This window comes from Balaenoptera musculus, chromosome 18, assembly GCF_009873245.2.
Source record: "Balaenoptera musculus isolate JJ_BM4_2016_0621 chromosome 18, mBalMus1.pri.v3, whole genome shotgun sequence".
In the NCBI taxonomy this organism is placed as follows: domain Eukaryota; kingdom Metazoa; phylum Chordata; class Mammalia; order Artiodactyla; family Balaenopteridae; genus Balaenoptera; species Balaenoptera musculus.
The window spans coordinates 4268197-4288946 of NC_045802.1; the positions used below are offsets into that span (position 1 = coordinate 4268197).

The window sequence follows — 20750 nt, forward strand, 5'->3', positions numbered from 1 at the left end:
AATCCCATCATGCAACGCTCCCACAACCCCACCGCGGGGGGCGGAGCCGCAGAAGGGCCGGCCACGGCGGCGGCGCGTGCATTCTGGGCGTTGTAGTCTGGGGCCCCGGCCGCCGCTGGGACGCCCCACGTGGTGCGTGTGGCGGCCGCTCTGGGCAGCGGCCACCGCGCTCCGTCCGCGCAGCCCTCGGGGAGCGGGCCCCGGTGGGGGAGGCCGGCCGGCCGGCGCGGCGCGGGCCGCAGGGTGGGCCGAGCAGCCCGAGGCTTCGCGACGTTTTTGCGACAGCGCGGCCGTGTTCCGCGAGTCCCCTCCCTCCGCTCTCTGAGGAGGTACCGGCTGTTGTGCGGCGCTGCCTTTCTGTCTGAGTGGATGGGAGAGCGAGCGAGCGGGCGAGTGAGTGAGTGTGAGCGTGTGTGAGCGCGGCGAGGCGCGAGCGCCCGAGGGGCAGTCCGCCGCGCCGTCCTGCCGCTGCCCGCCGCGGGGGCCGAGCGCGCGGCCGGAGCGCAGGGTCCGGCGCCCCGGAGCCCGCGGGGACAAGGGCAGCGACCGCGCTCCCCGCCCCCAGCCCTCGTCCCTCGCCCTCCTGCGCCCGGGGACTGCGCCGTCCCCGCCGGCCGGCCCCCGCCCCGCCGTCCCCCTGGATGTCCCCGGCGCCCTCGCGGGGCCTCCTCCTGCTCCTGCCGCCGCGGCCGGGCCGGCGCTGCGGCCGCCGGGCGTAGAGCGGGCGGGTTCCCGGGGGCCGCGGCTGCCGGAGCCTCCCCGGTCCCCACCCCCGCCCCGCGGCGCCGCGACCCCTCTCCCCGGCCTCGCAGGCCGTGACAATGGACTATGACTTTAAAGTGAAGCTGAGCAGCGAGCGGGAGCGGGTCGAGGACCTGTTTGAATACGAGGGCTGCAAAGTTGGCCGAGGCACTTATGGTCACGTCTACAAAGCCAAGCGGAAGGATGGGTGAGTGTCGGCGTCGGGCGGGCGGCGGCGCCGGACAGGTGGGCAGCCTCCCTCCGGCCTGGGTCCGGCCGGCCGGGCTCGGGGAGGAGCTGGGGCCGAGGGGGCCGGGCCCGCACGAGACCCCGCGAGCCGCTGCCTCTGTCTCTCCTGGCGCCGCTCGTCGGGCAAGGGAGCTGTGTACTTTTTTTTCAGGGGTTTCGGTACCAGATTTCTTTAACATTTCGTTAAGAAACGTCAGTTTAAATGGTCTTTAAGGGGGGGTCGGTTTATTATGGGAACCTTCTGGGGCTTTCCTCAACCGCCTCTGGACTGACAACCATCAGTCTGGAAGGGAAGCTGGGATCCTTTCCCCCCACCAGTTTGTGATTGATTTACGATCAAATTCGGATTTTATTTGGGGGAAAGAAATCAGCAAGTCAGTGTGGTTCTGAAGAGTTCCTCCTGGTGATCACCTGCCGCAGAAACGTAGTAGTTACTCTTTCGATATCATTAGCTGTGAGTTTTACCTAGAACAATGGGGGTTTGGTGCAGGGTGGGTGGTGAGCAAAAAGGCTGATGACATATAGGGGTGTCTTCTTCAGGCCGTTCCCCCCAAGTGTAGCAGCTGGCAATGAACTTTCAATAATCTCTTTGCTTCAGATATTCTTCCCTAGAAATATTAAGTCTATGACTGGTAGTGCTCCCAATTTAGTTTGCGAAACCGGCAGGTGAAGTGTTCATTTTTCCTTTGTCACTAGGTGAATAGCTTGTGATGTTGACAAAAGAGAAGGCATTTCTTAGTTGAGAAAATATAATTTATTAACTCCTTGTTTTCCTCTTCTAAAAACGGATGTTGTCTTTATCGCCTTTGACACTGTAGGAAACTGCTGGAAAGAGAACGTCAAAGCTTGTTATATAATCTTTAGATTTTACTGTAAACAAAGTAGGTTTACTTGAACATCACTGTTTGGTTAGCTGCTGTTCAACGTTTAAGATAATTGCTCTTTTTCCCCCCAAATCACATAGGAGGGTATGTTCAGAAGTATATTAGCACTAAAAAAATGAAACCATTCATAAAGCTGAAGTTACCTGGGTTGGGGGGGAAGCCATATTTATAAATACTTGAGTATTCTCAATATTGGCAAAGGAAGGATCTACCTATTCAACATTTTTCTTAGATTTACTGAGATGTCTTTCTAAAATAACTTAAAATGGACTCTAAGAGGAAGAAGATAATAATTCTCATTAATGTGGAATGTGCATTTCAGTGCTTCTATGCAGCAGTAAAGCAGTACTGGTATATGCAAAAGGTAGGGATTTGAAAACTTGATACTGTGGGTGCTGCATGTCTTTAAAAGTACTCTTTAGCGGAGTGGATAGTCTGCTGACATTTGAGAAATCAGCTTCTGGAGATGTTGACTCTGTTGTTTAATTATATTTCTCATTGAAGTATTACTCTGTAATAACGTACATATTTTAAAAGTTATCCTTGTTAACTTCCCATACAATAATTTTTAAAGGCCTTACACCATCTCACTGTCCCCCAATATTATGTAATTTGGGGCATATTCATAAAATCCCTGATCCCATGAGATTAGACATTATAGTGCATTTGACCAGTCTGTCATCTTTTTTATAAAATTCTGGTGATCTTAAATTCTTCCTAATCTCTCTAAGAAAAACCAGTTCTATTTTCATAAATTACCAATTTAAGCTAATAAAACATACAAATTTTATTAACTTTGATTTTACATTTTATGAAAAACTATAATATTGTTTACTAGCAAGAGGTACTTTTGACCACATTTTATATCTCATGGTCAAGTTTTAATTTAGGCTAAGAATAAGTTTAGAAGAATTATACAATTTAAAATTAGCTGAATGTATAGTATATGAACATTTCTTTGTCATTCATGATAACCAAAAAGTAGGTAGCATTGCATTTTGGAAAAATTAACTTTTTGTTTATAATTCTTCGGGTTTGTTTTCCAGTAGCCTCTAATGATTTTGTTTATAGAAAGAACTGTTTTTTAAAAAATGAGTGAAATGTCAAGAGAGTTTTAAAATTACTTAAAACAGTTTTTGTGCTCCAGAGGGAATGTTTTTCGGCTTCTTATAACCTCACTCTGGTAAAATGCAGCATTGTATTTATGAAGCTCTTTTGATCTTATGTCAGTGAAATGTAATTTAATGCATTTTAGTCCTGGTAAAATAAAATTTGTGGCTGTTTAATCTTTTATAAAAAGATGATGATCAAATAATTTGTTTTTAGTATTGATTTACTTTCAAATGAAATTATATATTCTGCAACTGAAATTTCAGACAACTCTAGGAACCCAGACAATAACACCTTCAAAGAGAATACTGAGATTTACAATAAAATGAAATAAATTTCATTTAGATGTATTTGGCTATTGAAATGAAGGTATCTAAATGTATCCTTTCAGTTGTCCAGTGAGCGTCATAGACATGAATAATTAGTAATGGAATTTAGACCAGAGGAGTTAGCTTCTTAAATTATTGTTTTAGGAAATAAAACAGCTTGAAAGGTCATTTCTTTGATTTTAAGTATTAATAATACTCTCTTGCTAGTATACTACACTTTTGGTAAACTCAGCATTTTAAGGAATGTGGGGAAGGTGGAATACTTTATTTGAGGCATGATTATATACATGGAAAAGGGGCCATTTATAGTTGTGTTATTTTCAGATTCTAATAGAGTTAAAACATAAATGCACAGTAAATCTTGGGAATAATTCACTCTCACTGTCACCATAAATGAGATAGAGAATGTCCTTTGTGTCTGAACACCAAAAGGGTACTCAGTGGGAAGCAGGGGGATTCATTTTCTTTCTGAGTCAATTGCATTTCCTCTTTGCAGAATTTAGGCAACCAAACTTATCTTGTTTGAAGGAATGGAAAAGTGTGAGAACCAGAAAACAATTTGTGTTTTTAAATTCTAAATTCTCATTATTGGCACTGAACATTGTAGAATTTAAAAATTAATTTGGGGTAAGAGTTTAATTTCCAAAAAAGAAAAGCAAAAAGACTATTCTTGAATAGGGTTCTTAGGCTGCTGTACTCTATGTTCAAAAGAACAGATACTATATAATTGGGATTGTGTGTGTGTGAATGTGAGAGAGAGAGAGAGAGAGAGGGAGGGAAATATACAGAAAACTTTTGTTGGGGCACTTCTGTAGACAGCACAGAGATTAGTAGGCAGTGGTAATGATAATAATAGCTGAATTACTGAGTAAGTCTTAGGACCTGGGCAGAGCCCTTTACAGCCGTCATCTGTTGAATCCTCACAAGTACCATACAAGTCAGTTGTGTTTTTTCAGTTTTATAGTTGAGGAAACTGAAGTTTAAAAAGGTTAAGCAAATTTGTCCATGGTCACATGACTAATTAAATGTCAGAGCTGGAATTGGGGGATTACAGGCAGGTCTCTTACTCCACAGCCCAGGCTCTTAACCATTATGCTTCATATTAAGATAAATATAAACATAGACATGGGGATTTGGTGTTTTAGTGGGTCATTCAGAAAACATGAATGCCTTATCACAGGACTAGTCTTTTCAATTAACTGATACTTTTTTAGTATGTTTCTGAACAGCCCTAGTTTTTCTAGTGCTGCAAAAGTAAGTGTGTAGCTGTGTGGTGTATACACACACACACACACACACACACGTGTATTTCTGTGTGTGTGTGTGTGTGTAGGACCAGACTCTAATAGGGCATGTTAGGATGTGAAAATTCTTCATCTAGTGCCAAGAACTCTAAGCTGGGGAGACTGGAGAACTGAGTTTGAGCTCAGACTCTGCCTCTGATCACAAGTATGACCTTGGGCAAATCATTTGCCCTTGTAGACCTTTGTTTCCTTATTTCTAAAATTACGGGGTTTGAGTTGATCATTTTTAGGGCCTTCCTGGTATTAAAATTTGAGGAAATAAAAATATAAAATACTTTTGCAAGATCAGGTAAGCAACCACTAAGACGAAAGTTTTACTTTAGACAGTAGTACACATCCATGTTTCTTAGTCTCATGCTTTAACGTGGGTTCTCATCAACTGCCAAAAAGAAAATAAGTAGCTTCCAAAGACTTGTCAGCTCCCTTACCTAACATGCCTTGTACCACTGTAGCATTCCCTCCTGTTACATCTTAAGGTGTGGGGTTTACGTGGCTACTTCCCCTCCTGTGAACCATTCATTTGGTGGCCAGCACGGGGAACGCTTCTGAGTTGATCTGCACTAGAGCTTTGAAGTCAGCTTTAATTCCTTAGCTGTGATCAGAACTCGGTTGGAACCCTTTATTTCCCCTGAAGGATTCGAATAGTTTTTTTTCTGAATATTGTTGAACCCTGTATCTAGGTTCAGTTTGATTTAAGTATTTCTTTAGATGTCAGAAATGCCAAATACAACATGTAATAATCCCCATCACTGGGGATTTTGCATGCCCAATAAGGAATATTCCTGATAACATTTAAAAAATGTGATGGAAAGGGACAAGCAGAATATTCACTATGCATTTCTTATCTACTTGCAGTTGAATTTATCTGCCTTAGATACTCAGTGCATTCAGATCCACTGGGTAGGCCACTTTGAGGTTTCATGCTTAGATCCCATTTTCTTTTTTTTTTCCTTTTTTAAAAAATTAATTTTTGGCTGCATTGGGTCTTCGTTGCTGCACGTGGGCTTTCTCTAGTTGCGGCGAGTGGGGGCTACTCTTCATTTTGGCGCGCGGGCTTCTCATTGCGGTGGCTTCTCTTGTTGCGGAGCACGGGCTCTAGGCATATGGGCTTCAGTAGTTGTGGCTCACGGGCTCTAGAGCACAGGCTCAGTAGTTGTGGCGCACGGGCTTAGTTGCTCTGCGGCATGTGGGATCTTCCCGGACCAGGGATCAAACCCACGGCCCCTGCATTGGCAGGCGGATCCTTAACCACTGCGCCACCAGGAAAGTCCCGGAGCCCATTTTCTTAGTAGCAAGACTGGCAAATTAATTCATTTTGGATTTGCTTATTTGATTATTTTACTGTTCTTCTAACATTGGAAGAAATCCATTCCCTCATTCACTCAGCAAATATTTACTGGACCCTTCTATCTGCCAAGCACTGTACAAGGTATTGAGAATGCCAAGATGAATAAAATATTCCATTATTTGATAAGACACCTACTGAGGAAACAAACGTAAATAAACTATAGCAATTTTAATAAGCATTATGATAATTAATACAAGGTGCTATTGGAACACAGACATGGAAGCTCCCAACTGCTTAGGGCTTTCAGAATAAACCTCTCAGAGATGGCAGCACTTCGTTGACTCTTGAAGGACAGGGAAGATCCCATCAGAAAGGGCATTTCTTTTTTTAACTTTCTTTCTTTCTTTTTGTCTTTTTTAAATTTTAATTTTAATTTTTTGGCCGCGCCGCAGGGCATGTGGGATCTTAGTTCCCCAACCAGGGATTGAACCCGTGTCCCCTGCATTGGAAGGGTGGAGTCTTAACCACTGTACTGCCAAGGAAGTCCCAGAAAGGGCATTTCAAGAGGAATAGGACAAAGGGTTTTTTTTATTGTGCTCTTACAGACCCCAACAAATTTTGTGGGTTTGAATTATTTCTTCCCATGCCTTTCCTCGCCTCACCTTGTCTGTTGCCAGCATCTTTGAGCTCCTGCTGTTTGTGTAGTGCTACATGCATGTGCTACAGGTGTTCCATTGTACCCATTGGACATGGTGAAGTCTCTGTGATTCAGTATGGGGCTACATTTATCAGCATGTACCGAGCACCTTAATTGTCTCCGTGGCAGTTTCCCATCACAAGAACATTGGTGAATCAGGGTAGAAGCAGCCTCTGAAATCCAACTGTCTGATTTAGGAATATCTCTCATATGTAAAACTGCCATGGTAGAACAATGGCTCTGGATAGCAGATGACTCTCCTTTGGCCTCACATCCATGAGGAGTAGGGATCCAGAATTTTCTGTGCTGCTGAGATGGTGGTGGCCAACAGGTCGGAGGGGATTTCCTCTTGTTGGGACTCTCAGTTGTGTGAGAAGATGGTAGGGAGGTGGCTTCTGGCAACCGAATTTCAGCTAGGAAAACAGAAATAATGACAAATTATTATAAGTTACTGTAGGTCATTTGCAAGCTTACCTACTTTTTCAAAAATTAGTTCTTTTGGCAATTGTGTTCAGAATTATGATTTACAAACATTTGAAATATGATCCATATGTAAGTTGGGACTGTATATGCCAAATCAGTGTTGATAAATATATATTCTTCCCTGTGGCTGGTGTCATCTTTTTTGTAGTGCCTTGTATTGTTGAATCCAACCCTCATTGTCTCTTTATGTTTTTATTCTTTTTCTGTTCTTAACTGCTGCTAGAGAATGAAAATCCTACTGTCCTTACCTCTTTCAGAACGATTTGTAAATTCTTTCCTTCACAGCAGCTTAGGTAGGCCTTGGCCATCTCTTTGTTTCTTAGAAACTACTGTGATTTTTTTGTCTTTAAATATCTCTTGTCACCTCAAGGCAGTTCTTGAAGTTGTCACTAAAAAGTGACTTTCACCTCTTAGTTGGATCTTAATACTTAAAGACCCTTAAGTTATCATTTTCTCAAGATTCTTTAGTATAGTGATTGTCAAAGTCACAAAACCAGTCCCTGCTGTAGTAAGCTGCTTTTACTGATAGAGTTATGTCTTGTCCTTCAGGTGTGTTGTCACAGAAAAAATGCTGAGAGTCCCCTTTTTAAAATTGAGATATATCACATACCATAAAATTCACCCTTTTAGGGCTTCCCTGGTGGCGCAGTGGTTGAGAATCTGCCTGCTAATGCAGGGGACACGGGTTCGCGCCCTGGTCTGGGAAGATCCCACGTGCCGCGGAGCGACTAGGCCCGTGAGCCACAACTACTGAGCCTGCGCGTCTGGAGCCTGTGCTCCGCAACAAGAGGGGCCGCGATGGTGAGAGGCCCGCGCATCGCGATGAGGAGTGGCCCCCGCTTGCCACAACTGGAGAAGGCCCTCGCACAGAAACGAAGACCCAACACAGCCAAAAATAAATAAATAATAAAAAAAAAAAATTCACCCTTTTAAAGTGTGCAGTCTACTGGCTTTTAGTGTATCCACAAGGCTATGCAATCATCACCACTACATAATTCCAGAACATTTTTATCATGTCAGAAGAAACCCCGTATCAATTAGTAGTCACTCCACATTCCCTCTCTTCCCAGCCCCTGGCAACCACTAATCTATTTTCTTTCTCTATGGATTTGCCTATTCTGAACATTTCATGTAAATAGAAATATATAGTATGTGGCCGTTTGTCTTTTACTTAGCGTAGTGTTTTCAGTGTTCATTCATGTTGTGCATGTGTCAGTGTTTCATTCCTTTTTATGGTTGAAAAATATTGCTTTGTATAGATAGACCACATTTTGTTTATCCATTTATCAGTTGGTGGACATCTAGGTTGTTTCTACTTCTTGGCTATTATGAATAATGCTGCTATGAACCTTCATGTGCAAATTGTTGTGTAGATATATGTTTTTGGTTCTCTTAGGCAAATACCCAGAGTCATATGGTAACTCTATGTTTAGTTTTTTGAGAAACTGCCAAATTTTTGAAAGTAGCTGAGAACCACTTTTGAGTGGCTTTACGTTGACTTTGGTTTAGAACCAAGATTTGTCCTTTGTCCACAAGACCTGGACACCTTAATTCCCAAGACACCTTATTAATCAGTAGCCCACCTTATTCCCAGGGAAGTGTTCACACACTAGTCTATTGTAGTGATTCTGAAACACAGATCAATACAACTGCTCCTCCTCCATCAAATCAGACCGCCCTTCTGAACTTGTTCTCAGGCAGCACCTTGTGCTGGGAACATTTTTCCCTCAGCTGAAATCGGTTCTAACATTTAGCTTCAGAAATCTTAACTACTTTATCTTAACGTACAACTCCAATAATTCTCTCTTCACTCACCACCTCGCAAAACATAGTTAGTTCTTCATAGATATATTATGTAACTACTTTAGTGTATATGTGGTTAATGTTTATACGTCCTTTGGGTCTTTCTGGTGAAGGTTTATGGGTTAGATATTATAGATTTCCTCTAGGGCAGTAATTGTGTTCCCCTTACTTCCTGGCATATTGCCAAATGTCGACAGGTATTTAATACTTTTTAATTTTTGGTGTACCTAAAATTCATATTTGAAAATTTTCCTTTTAAACTTGCTAAACTTAAAAACTTGAGCATATTTTGGAATAGAAAAGCAGCGCCTTGTGAAAATACCCTGAGAAGCAAAGTTTGATGGGCTGGCTAAATTGATACCAGGAACAGAATTGAACAAAACCAAAGGCCAAAGGCAGATGCAAGCTTTGTTAATTGACTGAACCAAATAGAAGGCCCAGGTATTTGAAAAATTGAGCCACTACAAAGAATAAAGTATTTTCTAAAGTATACCTTGTAAATGAATCAGTTTACATGGGGATCAGACCTATATTTCTAACCTTAAGGAAAATATAATTAGTCTCTGAACCAGAGTTGACATTTAGTTTTGTTTAAACTCTGTGGTTGTTTCATATTTGAAGTTTCCTTTTGTTATGTGAATAAAAAATTATATAGTGTAACAACTACTCAAGGTAACTCAGTTACTCCTCTCTCTAGACAAGCTCTTTAAAATCCATAACTTTATTATAGCCCATGAATTCTAACAAATAATCATCCTAAGGAGAGGAATTCTTCACATCATGATGCCTACTCTGGGTGTTTCTATACACCTGAATTTTATAGCTTGTCTAGAGAACTAAGGGATTAAAAAAAAAAAAAAAACCCAAACTTGTCAAACAGTGGTATTATGGTTTATATTAAGCAAGTCATTATTTTAGGGGAAAGAGGAGGTAGGTATTGAAAAATTATTTTTATGAGGCTTCTGTTTTAAGGAAAGCCAATAAATCATGCAAAATTTAAGCTTGTGTAGAATAAATACATTTGTTTGGAGTTTTTTCACTTTATGAAAGAAGCTCTTTAAGTAAGGGAGCACTCCTAGCATACTTATCCTGTGACTCAGTTTGCCAAAAATTCAGTTTATACACATTTTCCAAGAAAATGTTAAACACAGAGTAAGGAGTACTTGTATTTGTTTTCTAGTGCTGACTTAACATTGAAGGTTCTTTTAAATGTAAAATTAAGTCATTTAAATATTTGATGTTCCATTATAGTTTCTCTTTAGCTGTAATTTTGGGGGGGGGCAAATTCGTGTATTTACAATTTATTTGGTCGCTGTTCATTGAATGTCTAGTGTGCCAGGTTCTGTGCCAGGTATAGGTGATTCAGCAGTGAACAGGCCATAGTTGTAAGTCGTTAGGGAACTTAAAGACTTTGAGGGACACAGGCAAGTAAACAGGTAATTACAATATAGTGGGATACAGCTGTGATGGAGAAAATGATTAATGAAATCTACTGTGACCTTATTTTTTTTCATTCAAGAATATTATGCGGGACTTCCCTGGCAGTCCAGTGGTTAAGACTCGTGCTTCCAATGCAGGGGGCGTGGCTTCGATCCCTGGTTGGGAAACTAAGATCCCACATGCTGCGCAGCCAATAAATAAATAAATAAATAAATAAATCCATCGGATGGAGAATATTGATATTAAAAAAAAAAGCATATTATGCATCTTTCCATGTCAGTAAATATAGCTCTAAATCATCAGTTTTAATTATTGCTGGCATCACATTACACACACACACACACACACACACACACACACACAGTAGATATGTATCCAGTTAACCAGTTCTCTAGTGATAGATGAAATTTAACTAGTCTCTAAATTTTAGCCATTGCAGTTAGGGAAGTACCTCCTAGAAAATATGACTACAGTTCTTCAACATAGTATCAAGTTCTTGCAGTGGAATTTTAGGGTCAAAGATTGTGTACTTTCAACAGCTGTATTTCTGTTATAAAATAAGATTGGATTATACAATTAATAAACTCTCAGGATAAAAATTCAAGCAGTGTGTAAGAATATGCAGGAAGATCATTTCCAGCCCCTCTTTGTATATATGCGTATGGGAGCAGATACGTGTCTGGGTCGACTTTAAAATTTACTTTAATATTTCATTCATTTTGAGCAAATTATACATGCGTATGCAAAAAATGTAAATATACTGAGGAAGTGAAAACTTAAGTCTTCTCACCTCTGTCTCCTCCAGGCACTCATTTCTTCTTTCACAGCTGTCCACTGATACGTTTCTTGTGTATGCTTTCCAGTTTGTGGACACAAACATCTTTGGACTTTGTTTATGGTATTATTTTTCATGCATAACTCTTTTATTTTCATAAAGTCACATTTATCAATGGCTGCTGGGTTATGTGTAAGAATTAGTTAGAAAGGTCTGTATGTCATCATCTCTAAACACAAAATGTATGATGGCGTATACTTTTCCTTGCTTTTCTCAGTTCATAGTTTTAGAGACTGGTAACAGCACATGTAATGTAATTCATTTCATCAGCTCTTCATTCTTTTTTATGAACATAATGTAATATACATATCCAGTTGAAGGACTTTTAGGTTGCTTTCATTTTTTTTTTTGTATGCCCTTAAGCAGTACTGCAATAAATGTCCTTTATATCAGTTTTTCCACACAACTTTCTCTCAGATGGAGATAGAACTTCGCAGGTACCCAGAAAGTTCCCCACAGGGATATTTGCTGTGGATGATACCACTGGCAAGGAGCAAAGTCTTCATGAAGCAAGAGAAGCTCCCTTGCTATATCCACAGGGAGTTTTATCCCTCCTGGCTTCTCTCAAAAGTTCTAGAGACTGATCATCATGCCCAAGCACAAGTTACTGGTAACGACCCAGTACATAACTGCTAGACTGCTGCAGTGCAGGTCAGTTTCCCAGGAATGTCTTTTTAACAGGCCTAGGCTTCAGGCTCTTTGGAGGTCCAGTCTTATGCACATTTATACTCCCATCAAAACTCCCAAAACAAAACTTAATCTGGAAGGAAGAAATGGAAATAAATATAATAATGACATGCTTGAGTCCTGGGGGTAAATGCATGGTAAAGTTGGAATTGTTTATTCTTTTGGAAATTTTGCTGTAGGTTTTCTTTCCCCACATAGTCCTATGTATTTTAGATTACTGGTTGGCATAAAAAAATTGAGACTTGTGGATACTTAAGATTACAGTCATTATTAAGTTTACATGTTATTTTATGTTCACTTTCATCAGATGATCTTTCTCTCTGTTTCCTGTTGCTTGGCCTTGGTCATCCTTTCATTTCCTGACCAGCATTGACCTTCCTATACCCAGTCTTTTCCTTTTCTCCCCTTTTTGGCTTGCTTTTTCTGTTTGGTACTGATTTTGGCTTTGGCCTTGCTCCTTGTCACCAGTCTCAGTAGCATTCCCCTCTGGGCTGGCCTCTCTTTCTGCTGCCGATGGAATTTCTTGACTCTGTGTCCTCAGCAGAGGGAGTTATTTGTGTAGGTAAGCAGGCAGCTGATTATCTACTAGACGTTCTGATGCGTCTTATTAATTTGCAAGAGACTTTTAAAGACAGTTTTAGGTACTTCTAAACAGAACTCTTTCTTCATAGACATAATTTCTCCTCAGCAGAAGCTGGAAAGTACTTACTCCTTATAGATAGATAAGAAGCTGAAAAAGTACGCAAACATTTAATCTTTTTATCTGAAAATCTATTTTAGTACACAAGAGTCCAGCGCTGCTTGAGAGTTTAAACCAGATACCCTGTAGCCAAAAGTTACTACTGTTCTGTTTTAGCCAAGACTAGCTGACCTGCGGAGCCCCTTTAGGCTTTTGACATGTGCTAGGCTTGGACGTGCAGATGTGGAAAACATAAGGAAGTCTGTCAAAGTAGCACACACTTCACATATTTCATCTGTTTCTCTCCCGGATTTTTTTTTTGTGGGGGTGGGATGGGACCGTTCCGTTTCGGAAGGTGATTCAGCCTGATCTTCTTTAAAAACTTGAAGTTTTCAATGCAAGCAAAAAACACTAACCAAGTATACCACTTTTTAACCTTTATTTGACTTGGATCATGTAGCATTTGCTCTGTTTCTGTTGCACTTTGTAAGAACTGGACTCCCTGAGTTTAAGTATGCTTGCTCATTTTAAATCAGAATGCAGTACAATTACATTTTTCCTTAGTGAGATTCTGTACCATGATTACCCCTGAAATGTTTTGGAATGTAAGATAACATTTGCCACTAGTTATTCAATATTTATTTTTAAATGTTTAAAAAGTAGTTTTGATTTAGTTGCAGTGTACTAAGTAGGGAAATTAAATACCATTTGTCTTCATGGAGAAAATATTAGTAAAGCCTTTCAAGAAGTTATACATTTATACTTCATAAGGTTTTTTAATAGCTTTATTGAGATATAATTCACATACCATACAGTTTACCTGTTTTAAGTGTACAGTTCACCATCTTTTAGTGTATTCACAGAGCTGTGTGGCTGTCACCACAGTTTAATTTTAGAATATTTTTATCCCCCCTAAAAGAAATCCGGTACCCATTAGCAGTCATTCCCCCTTCCCTCCAACCCTCCAGCCTTAAGCAACCACTAATCTGCTTTATGCCTCTGGATTTGCCTATTCTGGACATTTCATTTAAATGAAATCATATAATATGTGGTCTTTAGTGATCGGCTTCTTTCACTTAATATAATGTTTTCAAGGCTTATCCATGATTTAACATGTATCACATTTTGTTTAGTCATTCATCAGTTGTTGGATATTTGGGTCATTTCCACTTTTTGGTTATTATGAATAATGCTGCTGTGAACATTGGTGTACAAGTATTTGAGTCCCTGCTTTCAGTTCCTTGGATATATACCTAGGAGTGGAATTGCTGGATCATATGGTAACTGAATGCTTAACTTTTGAGTAACCACCAAACTGTTTCCTCAGTGGCTGCACCATTTTACATTCCCACTAGCAATGCACAAGTGTTCCAGTTTCTCCACATCTTTGCCAACACTGATCCCCCCGCCTTTTTTTTAATATAGCTGTCCTTACGGCTATTAAGTGGTATTGATTTGCATTTCCCTAATGATGAATGGTACTTATTGTATCATTTTGTATCAGTAAATACTTCTCATTTACTTATTGATCATTTGATGATCTTCTTGGAAAAACATATTTATATCCTTTGCTCATTTAAAAATTGAGTTATTTATCTTTTTTATTATTGAGTTATAGGAGTTCCTTCTGTACTCTGGATACTAGACCCTTATTGGATAGATGATTTGCAAATGGCCAATAAACACATGAAAAGATGCATCATCAGGGAAATGCAAATCAAAACTACAAGATATCACTTCATACCTGTTAGGATGGCTACTATTTAAAAAAAAAAAAAAAAGTTTTGGTCACTTGTATATCTTCTTTGGAAAACTGTCTATTCAAGTCCTTTACCCATTTTTTAATCTGGTTGTTTGGTTTTTTGTTGAGTTTTAGTTCTCTGTGTATTCTGGATACTAACCCTTGTAAGATATACAGTTTATGAGTATTTTCTCCCATTCTGTAGGTTGCCTTTTACTCTGTGGATATTATCTTTTGACACATCAATTCGAAAAATTTTCATGAAGTCCAATTTGTCTATTTTTTCTTTTATTTCCTGTGCCTTTGTTGTCATAATCCAAGAAATCATTGCTAAATCAAGGTTGTAAAGCCTGTAGTTTGTAGTTTTAGTTCTTTAGGCCATGGATCCATTTTGAGTTAGTTAGCCAGATTTTCTCCTAGAAAGTTTGAACTAATTCATACTCTCATTCATAATGAACAGGAGTAATGTTTGCCACTCCCTTGATCAGTGTTTTTATTATTTAATCTTTAAAATAATTTTCTTTTAATCTTTGTAAATTTGATAGGAAACCTATGGAGTCACGGTTTTATTTACATTGTTTCATTAATATTTAAATTTACAGTTTCGTGTTTTTTCATTATTTAATTTCTTTGGTGAATTGCCTGATCATAGTTTACCCATTTTCCTATAATATTTTTCTTAAATTTTTTTGTGTGAAGTACTTCGCTTATTGGAATATTAAATTCTTTTATTCATGTTGCAAGTATTTCCAATTTTTTATTTCTCTATTTATGATATTTTAATATGTAATCATCTGTCATTCTTTTTTTTTTTCTATAATATTTTAATACTTTTCCACTTTTAAATACTGGTTTTAATTTTGTGATTGTAACATGGAAGATCCAACTTTATTATTTTTCTTTTAAATTTATTTATTTAATTTATTTATTTTTGGCTGTGTTGGGCCTTCATTGCTGCACCCGGGCTTTCTCTAGTTGCGGCGAGCGGAGGCTACTCTTCATTGTGGTGTGAGGGCTTCTCACTGCGGTGGCTTCTCGTTGCAGAGCACGGGCTCTAGGCATGCGAGCTTCAGTAGTTGTGGCACGTGGGCTCAATAGTTGTGGCTCACGGGCTCTAGAGCGCAGGCTCAGTAGTTGTGGCACACGGGCTCAGTTGCTCCGCGGCATGTGGGATCTTCCCGGACCAGGGATCGAACCCATGTCCCCTGCAATGGCAGGCAGATTCTTAACCACTGCGTCACCAGGGAAGCCCCCCAACTTTATTATTTTTAAAAAATATCATCAGGATCATAAAGCTATTTAGAATAGTTACACTCTACACACACCCAAGATACTTTAAAATGATTATGTTTTGAGTTTGTAGATGAACAATGACGATAATCCAAATACGTTGTATGTACAACTCGGATCAAATACTGGTGAAAGTGTTTAATTGGACAAACAACTGATAAGCTTAAAGATAAGCAGCACAATTTCACAAGAGAACCAGCTCAGCCCAACTAAGATTTTCTTAATAGCAGTTGACACTGATGTTGTATAGGAGTACAAATTAGTTGATGAAACTGAGCAAATGGGGGCCCCTTTCCTCCTTTTCCTTTTTTTGTATTCCTGCATCCCTCCCAGTCATCCTCTTCCTTGGTCTGGCTACCCCTGTGGCGAACCCAAAGCAAGAGCTGCTGTGCTTGCCCTCCACCAGAAAATCAGGAGCCCTGAGTTCCACGTGAAACCTGTGCTCTCTTGAACTGTACAGTGGACACTCAGGGACAGAACCCCTCATCACCAATGTTTTTCAAGTTTCTATCACAGTACAAAAGAGTAACTGAGTAGAAAAGAGAGTAAGATGATGATTTATTTTTGCTTGGGGAAGAGAAGTGGGAAATAACTGTGGATGAGAAAACATCATGTATATTCGGTATGTAGGAATTAGCCATATGGAAATAATTCGAGAGGGCCTGAATGTTGTCTAAAGGGCTGGTACCTCTCCACATTTTGATCTCTTTTAAACTCCTTTCATATTCCCCAACTCATTTCTAAATCTGGTTGGGCAGGATTAACCCTAGTGCAGTACCAGTGCAGTTATCTGAAGGTAAAATTTATCTTTTTTTTTCTTCTTTTCTTAATACAGATATTTTTACTGTAATCATTTTATTTACAGAATATTTGCAAAAGTGTATCATTAACATTTAGTGCAAATGCAACTAATGTAGATTTAGACACTGCTCTGTAAACTTTCCATACCTTTGTAAAATAAAACTATCCAATTTAGTCATGATAGTTACCAGAAATGGCAAACATAGAAAACATTCATAGTGGGTATATAGAAATTTTTTTGAAGATTCCCATCAGTGGCCATGGTGAATTAACCTTCCCTCCCCAACCCTCCCATGCTCCCACCCCAATCCCACAACTGATTGTAAAATAAAATACACATTTGAGGTATAAACTTTTCTTTTTTGAACATCACAATATAAAATGTTAACTGGTGATGTAGTAAACTGATAATTTGTCTTATTTGTCTTAACTAGCGTTATCACCATATAGGCACTTTTCCGTGTAGTCAAATTATGAACAGCATTTTTCTGTAATAAGGCATATTCCATGCACATCATTTAGAGAAAGGTAAATTAAAAAATAGAAAAGATTTATGGAGCATGAAATCTGCATGCATGTAACGTAAGCATATATTTTATATGTATTCTCCTCTCTGTACAGAATAATAAATACCACTATATCTGATGCAAGTAATTCACTTCCAGGATTGTGTATATTAAGTGATCAGACTAATCCCATCATTAAATTATCACTTTGCACTTATCATTAAGACTCCATTACCGTGTAGGAAATATATACAGGACATGTTCCACGTGACATGACTTTCTGCTTTACAAAATGGGTCTGGTTTCTGTGTTTCTGTAGAGGTGAACAAGTCAGCAAAGCGTCTACAAAATGCCTCTGGTTTATGTAAGCACATTTGTGTACAAATACAATGAAGATTCTGAAGTGGGCAGTCATTTCTACTTCAGTGAGTACCGTTCCCTGCCTCTACTCCATGTTTCAAGGTTTTTCAAAGGGGCCTAAAACTAAAAAAGGTATTTAACATTTAACTTCTTACAGCAACTAAAGAAAGAATTTCAGTTTGAATCACATGGACTTCTTTACTGCCCTGCTGAAGTTTCTGATCAAGAGGCAAACAGGAGCGGTGCCCACATTTTCTATGCATAATTTGCAACGTATCTTTTTTAAAAAAATTATTTATTTTATTTATTTATTATTTTTGGCTGTGTTGGGTCTTCGTTGCTGTGCGCGGGCTTTCTCTAGTTTCGCGAGCGGGAGCTACTCTTCATCGTGGTGCACAGGCTTCTCATTGCGGTGGCTTCTCTTGTTGCGGAGCACGGGCTCTAGGTGCGCGGGCTTCAGTAGCTGTGGCTCACAGACTTAGTTGCTCCGTGGCACGTGGGATCTTCCTGGACCAGGGCTCGAACCCGTGTCCCCTGCATTGGCAGGCAGATTCTTAACCACTGCGCCACCAGGGAAGCCCGCAACGTATCTTTTAAACTGACCCAAATTAGAAGAACTAACAAACACACATGTTACTGAATACTAGAAATATTGAATCAAATGTCAAACTCAAACAGCGAGATTTGCTGGAACATGTAATACTGTATATCCTCTCACAAATTTCAGGAAAACATGAGCTCATTTTATTCTGATCGTTTTACCAGAAAGTAGTTTATACCTATAAGGTTATACAGATGTTTCTCTTTGAAGGCAGGCAGAACCAATTTAGGAAATTACCAAATTGTGTTTGTAACAAACTAAAAAAAAATCTGTAGCACACAGTACACAATTAAAAATACAATATAAATATAAAGATATCTGGAGAAAAAAACTAAAGCTCTTCACTCTTTCTCCATCAGAACCGAAGTTCTCCATGGGAGTAAGACTATAGAAAAGGTGAAATCACAGGTTATTGACAGCCTTCAGTTTTTAAGAGACACTTTGCATGACAACGTGAATTATGATAGAAATCAGCAGCAATGAATTCTATGATTATACAAAGTAAAAAAGTCAAATTCTGGACACAGACTTGACTGTATTTATGATATTTGACTCTATGTTATTTTAATATGTAATCATCTGTCATTCTTTCCTTGCTTCTGACTTTTCTTTACTGTAGACATTTTTTCTTACATTTCCTTCTAACATTTTTAAAGTTTAAAAAATTTTTGCAGTTAAATTATTTAATCTTAAATTTATTTAGTATAAGATGTTATTACAGTTCTAACTGTAATTTTTCTAGTCTTGTTAATACTGTTGAATAATTCTTTTACAATTGATTTGAAATGCCACCTTCACCATTACCCTAAGTTCTCTTGAATACTGGACCTTGTCTCCTGGTTCATTGATCTATTCCTGTGTTACTCCCCTATTGTTTTAAGTCTTGCAGATTTATAATACCTGGTAAGACCATACCCTTTCATTACTCTTCTTTAAAAAAATGATAGTCTTTCTCTTCCTTTCATTTATTCCATAAACTTCCCTTCCATTTAAACTTTAAAATCAACAATTTAAATTCTAAAAAATATTTTTTTTTACTTGGGTTTAATGTGTTGATTAATTACTCTCCATACTTAGCGGTATGGCTATGTTTTTTTCATTTGTTCAAATTTTATCTTAATGAATTTTGATAAAGCTTTGTAGTTTTCTTCATATACAGCCTACATATTGTTTATTACTGTGTATTTTGTTTTATTTGGTAGTCACACATAAGTTCATGTGTCAGTTGGTCTCATGCAGTATTTTTGACATACTAAAAAATGATTCTTTAGCTATTTATTATACAATTTAAAAAATATTACCCAAAAGTAAAGACAGTTCAGTGATTCCCCATTAAGCTACCTTTCTACTGGTCTTACCTAGTTAAAATCTTTAATTGTATTTGTGACTGTTTCATCTTATATTTTTAAAATACTTATTTTCTCATATATTTATATTTAGTTCTGAACACTTTTAGTTCACTGTCTTGGTTTTTCTAGGTAGATATTCATAACAACTGCAAATACTGACAAATATTATTAATTCCTTTCTAGTACTTCAACTTTAGAAAATCTGATGTTATTGCATTGACTGTAACTTTTTTTAAAAATTAATTCATTAATTAATTTTTGGCTGCATTGGGTCTTCGTAGCTGCGCGCAGGCTTTCTCTAGTTGCAGTGAGCGGGGGCTACTCTTCGTTGCGGTGCGCGGGCTTCTCATTGCGGTGGCTTCTCGTTGCGGAGCATGGGCTCTAGGCGCGCGGGCTTCAGTAGTTGTGGCACGTGGGCTCAGTAGTTGTGGCTCATGGGCTTAGTTGCTCCACGGCATGTGGGATCTTCCTGGACCAGGGCTCGAACCCGTGTCCCCTGAATTGGCAGGCGGATTCCTAACCACTGCGCCACCAGGGAAGTCCCAACCATAACTTTTTAATAATGGTAATGTTGCAGGTATTTCTGCCTTACTTTCGATTTTAAATGGGAATGTTCCTAGTGTTTCTCTGTTAGGTAAGAGCTCTTATTTTTATTCTCATAACATTATTAGATATGAGATTGATGTATGCAGTATACCAGCTTGAACAATTCATTTAATCTCTTTGAGCATTTTGGATTTCTTGTCTGTAAAATAAATTTATCCCACAGAGATCCTTTGCATCGTATAATAAGATAAAACATGTAAAGAAAGTTTTCAAGCTCTCATAAGAGCTTGAAAAGTTACATGTAAGTTACATGTATTTTAATGTATTTATTAAATTAATCTCACTTGTTCAGTCATTTGTGACTCCCTATTTCTCCAGTACCCAATTATGTTAATTTATATTTTTCAAGAAGAATTTGTGATGTTTATTAGTAGTTAATTTTCCTAAATATGTCTTTTTGCAGACAGTAACTTATAGTGCTTCTGCCTACAATGTCATGGTTGTGTTTCTGAGAAATCTCTTATGAAAAATCTCTTATAAAAACAGCTGTTTCACTGGGGTAAGGGGGCTAGAGGGTTTCTGTTGAACTTGCTGTGATATAAGTATTTTTATAGTTGTAATCTGGAAGGAATACATCTATTGACTAAAAATGATAGAAATAAACTGAATGTTTCCTGCTTTACCATTTAGTCTACTCAGAAGGTTCTTAGATTCCCCTATCATCTTTGTCCTTGACTGTGCAGTCTTGCTTGTAGTACTGTTACCATTGCCAGTGGTAAAAGAATAAAAGAATGTTTGGGTAAACAAAACAATTCCATTCCAGAAGAGCACCCAGACAGTCAACAGTGCATCTGTATGTGGCTGTTCTTGGCATGCAACTATTATTTTTCCTGTTTACTCTGTGCTGATTCCAGTTTGCATCGTAATAATAACGCCTTTGTGTGGTGATTTTTTTACCCCTAATTCATCAGTGATGTTATAACCACATTATGTTGTAAAAACTCATGCTATAAGAGACTTGCCTATA

General features: G+C 38.8%; 1 protein-coding gene across 4 annotated transcripts in view; it reads left to right on the forward strand.

Moving 5' to 3' along the window:
• The first annotated feature begins 65 nt into the window (after positions 1–65).
• CDK8 (cyclin dependent kinase 8) overlaps positions 66–20750 on the forward strand; it is a 97839-nt gene continuing 77154 nt past the window's right edge. For 2 of the 4 annotated variants that reach the window (XM_036831737.1, XM_036831738.1), the window contains exon 1: positions 66–949. In XM_036831737.1, the coding sequence (XP_036687632.1) occupies positions 822–949 (128 nt within the window). In that variant the 5' untranslated portion in view covers positions 66–821. The remainder of the gene's footprint in view (positions 950–20750) is intronic. The other 2 variants (XM_036831736.1, XM_036831735.1) reach the window with 2 other exon arrangements.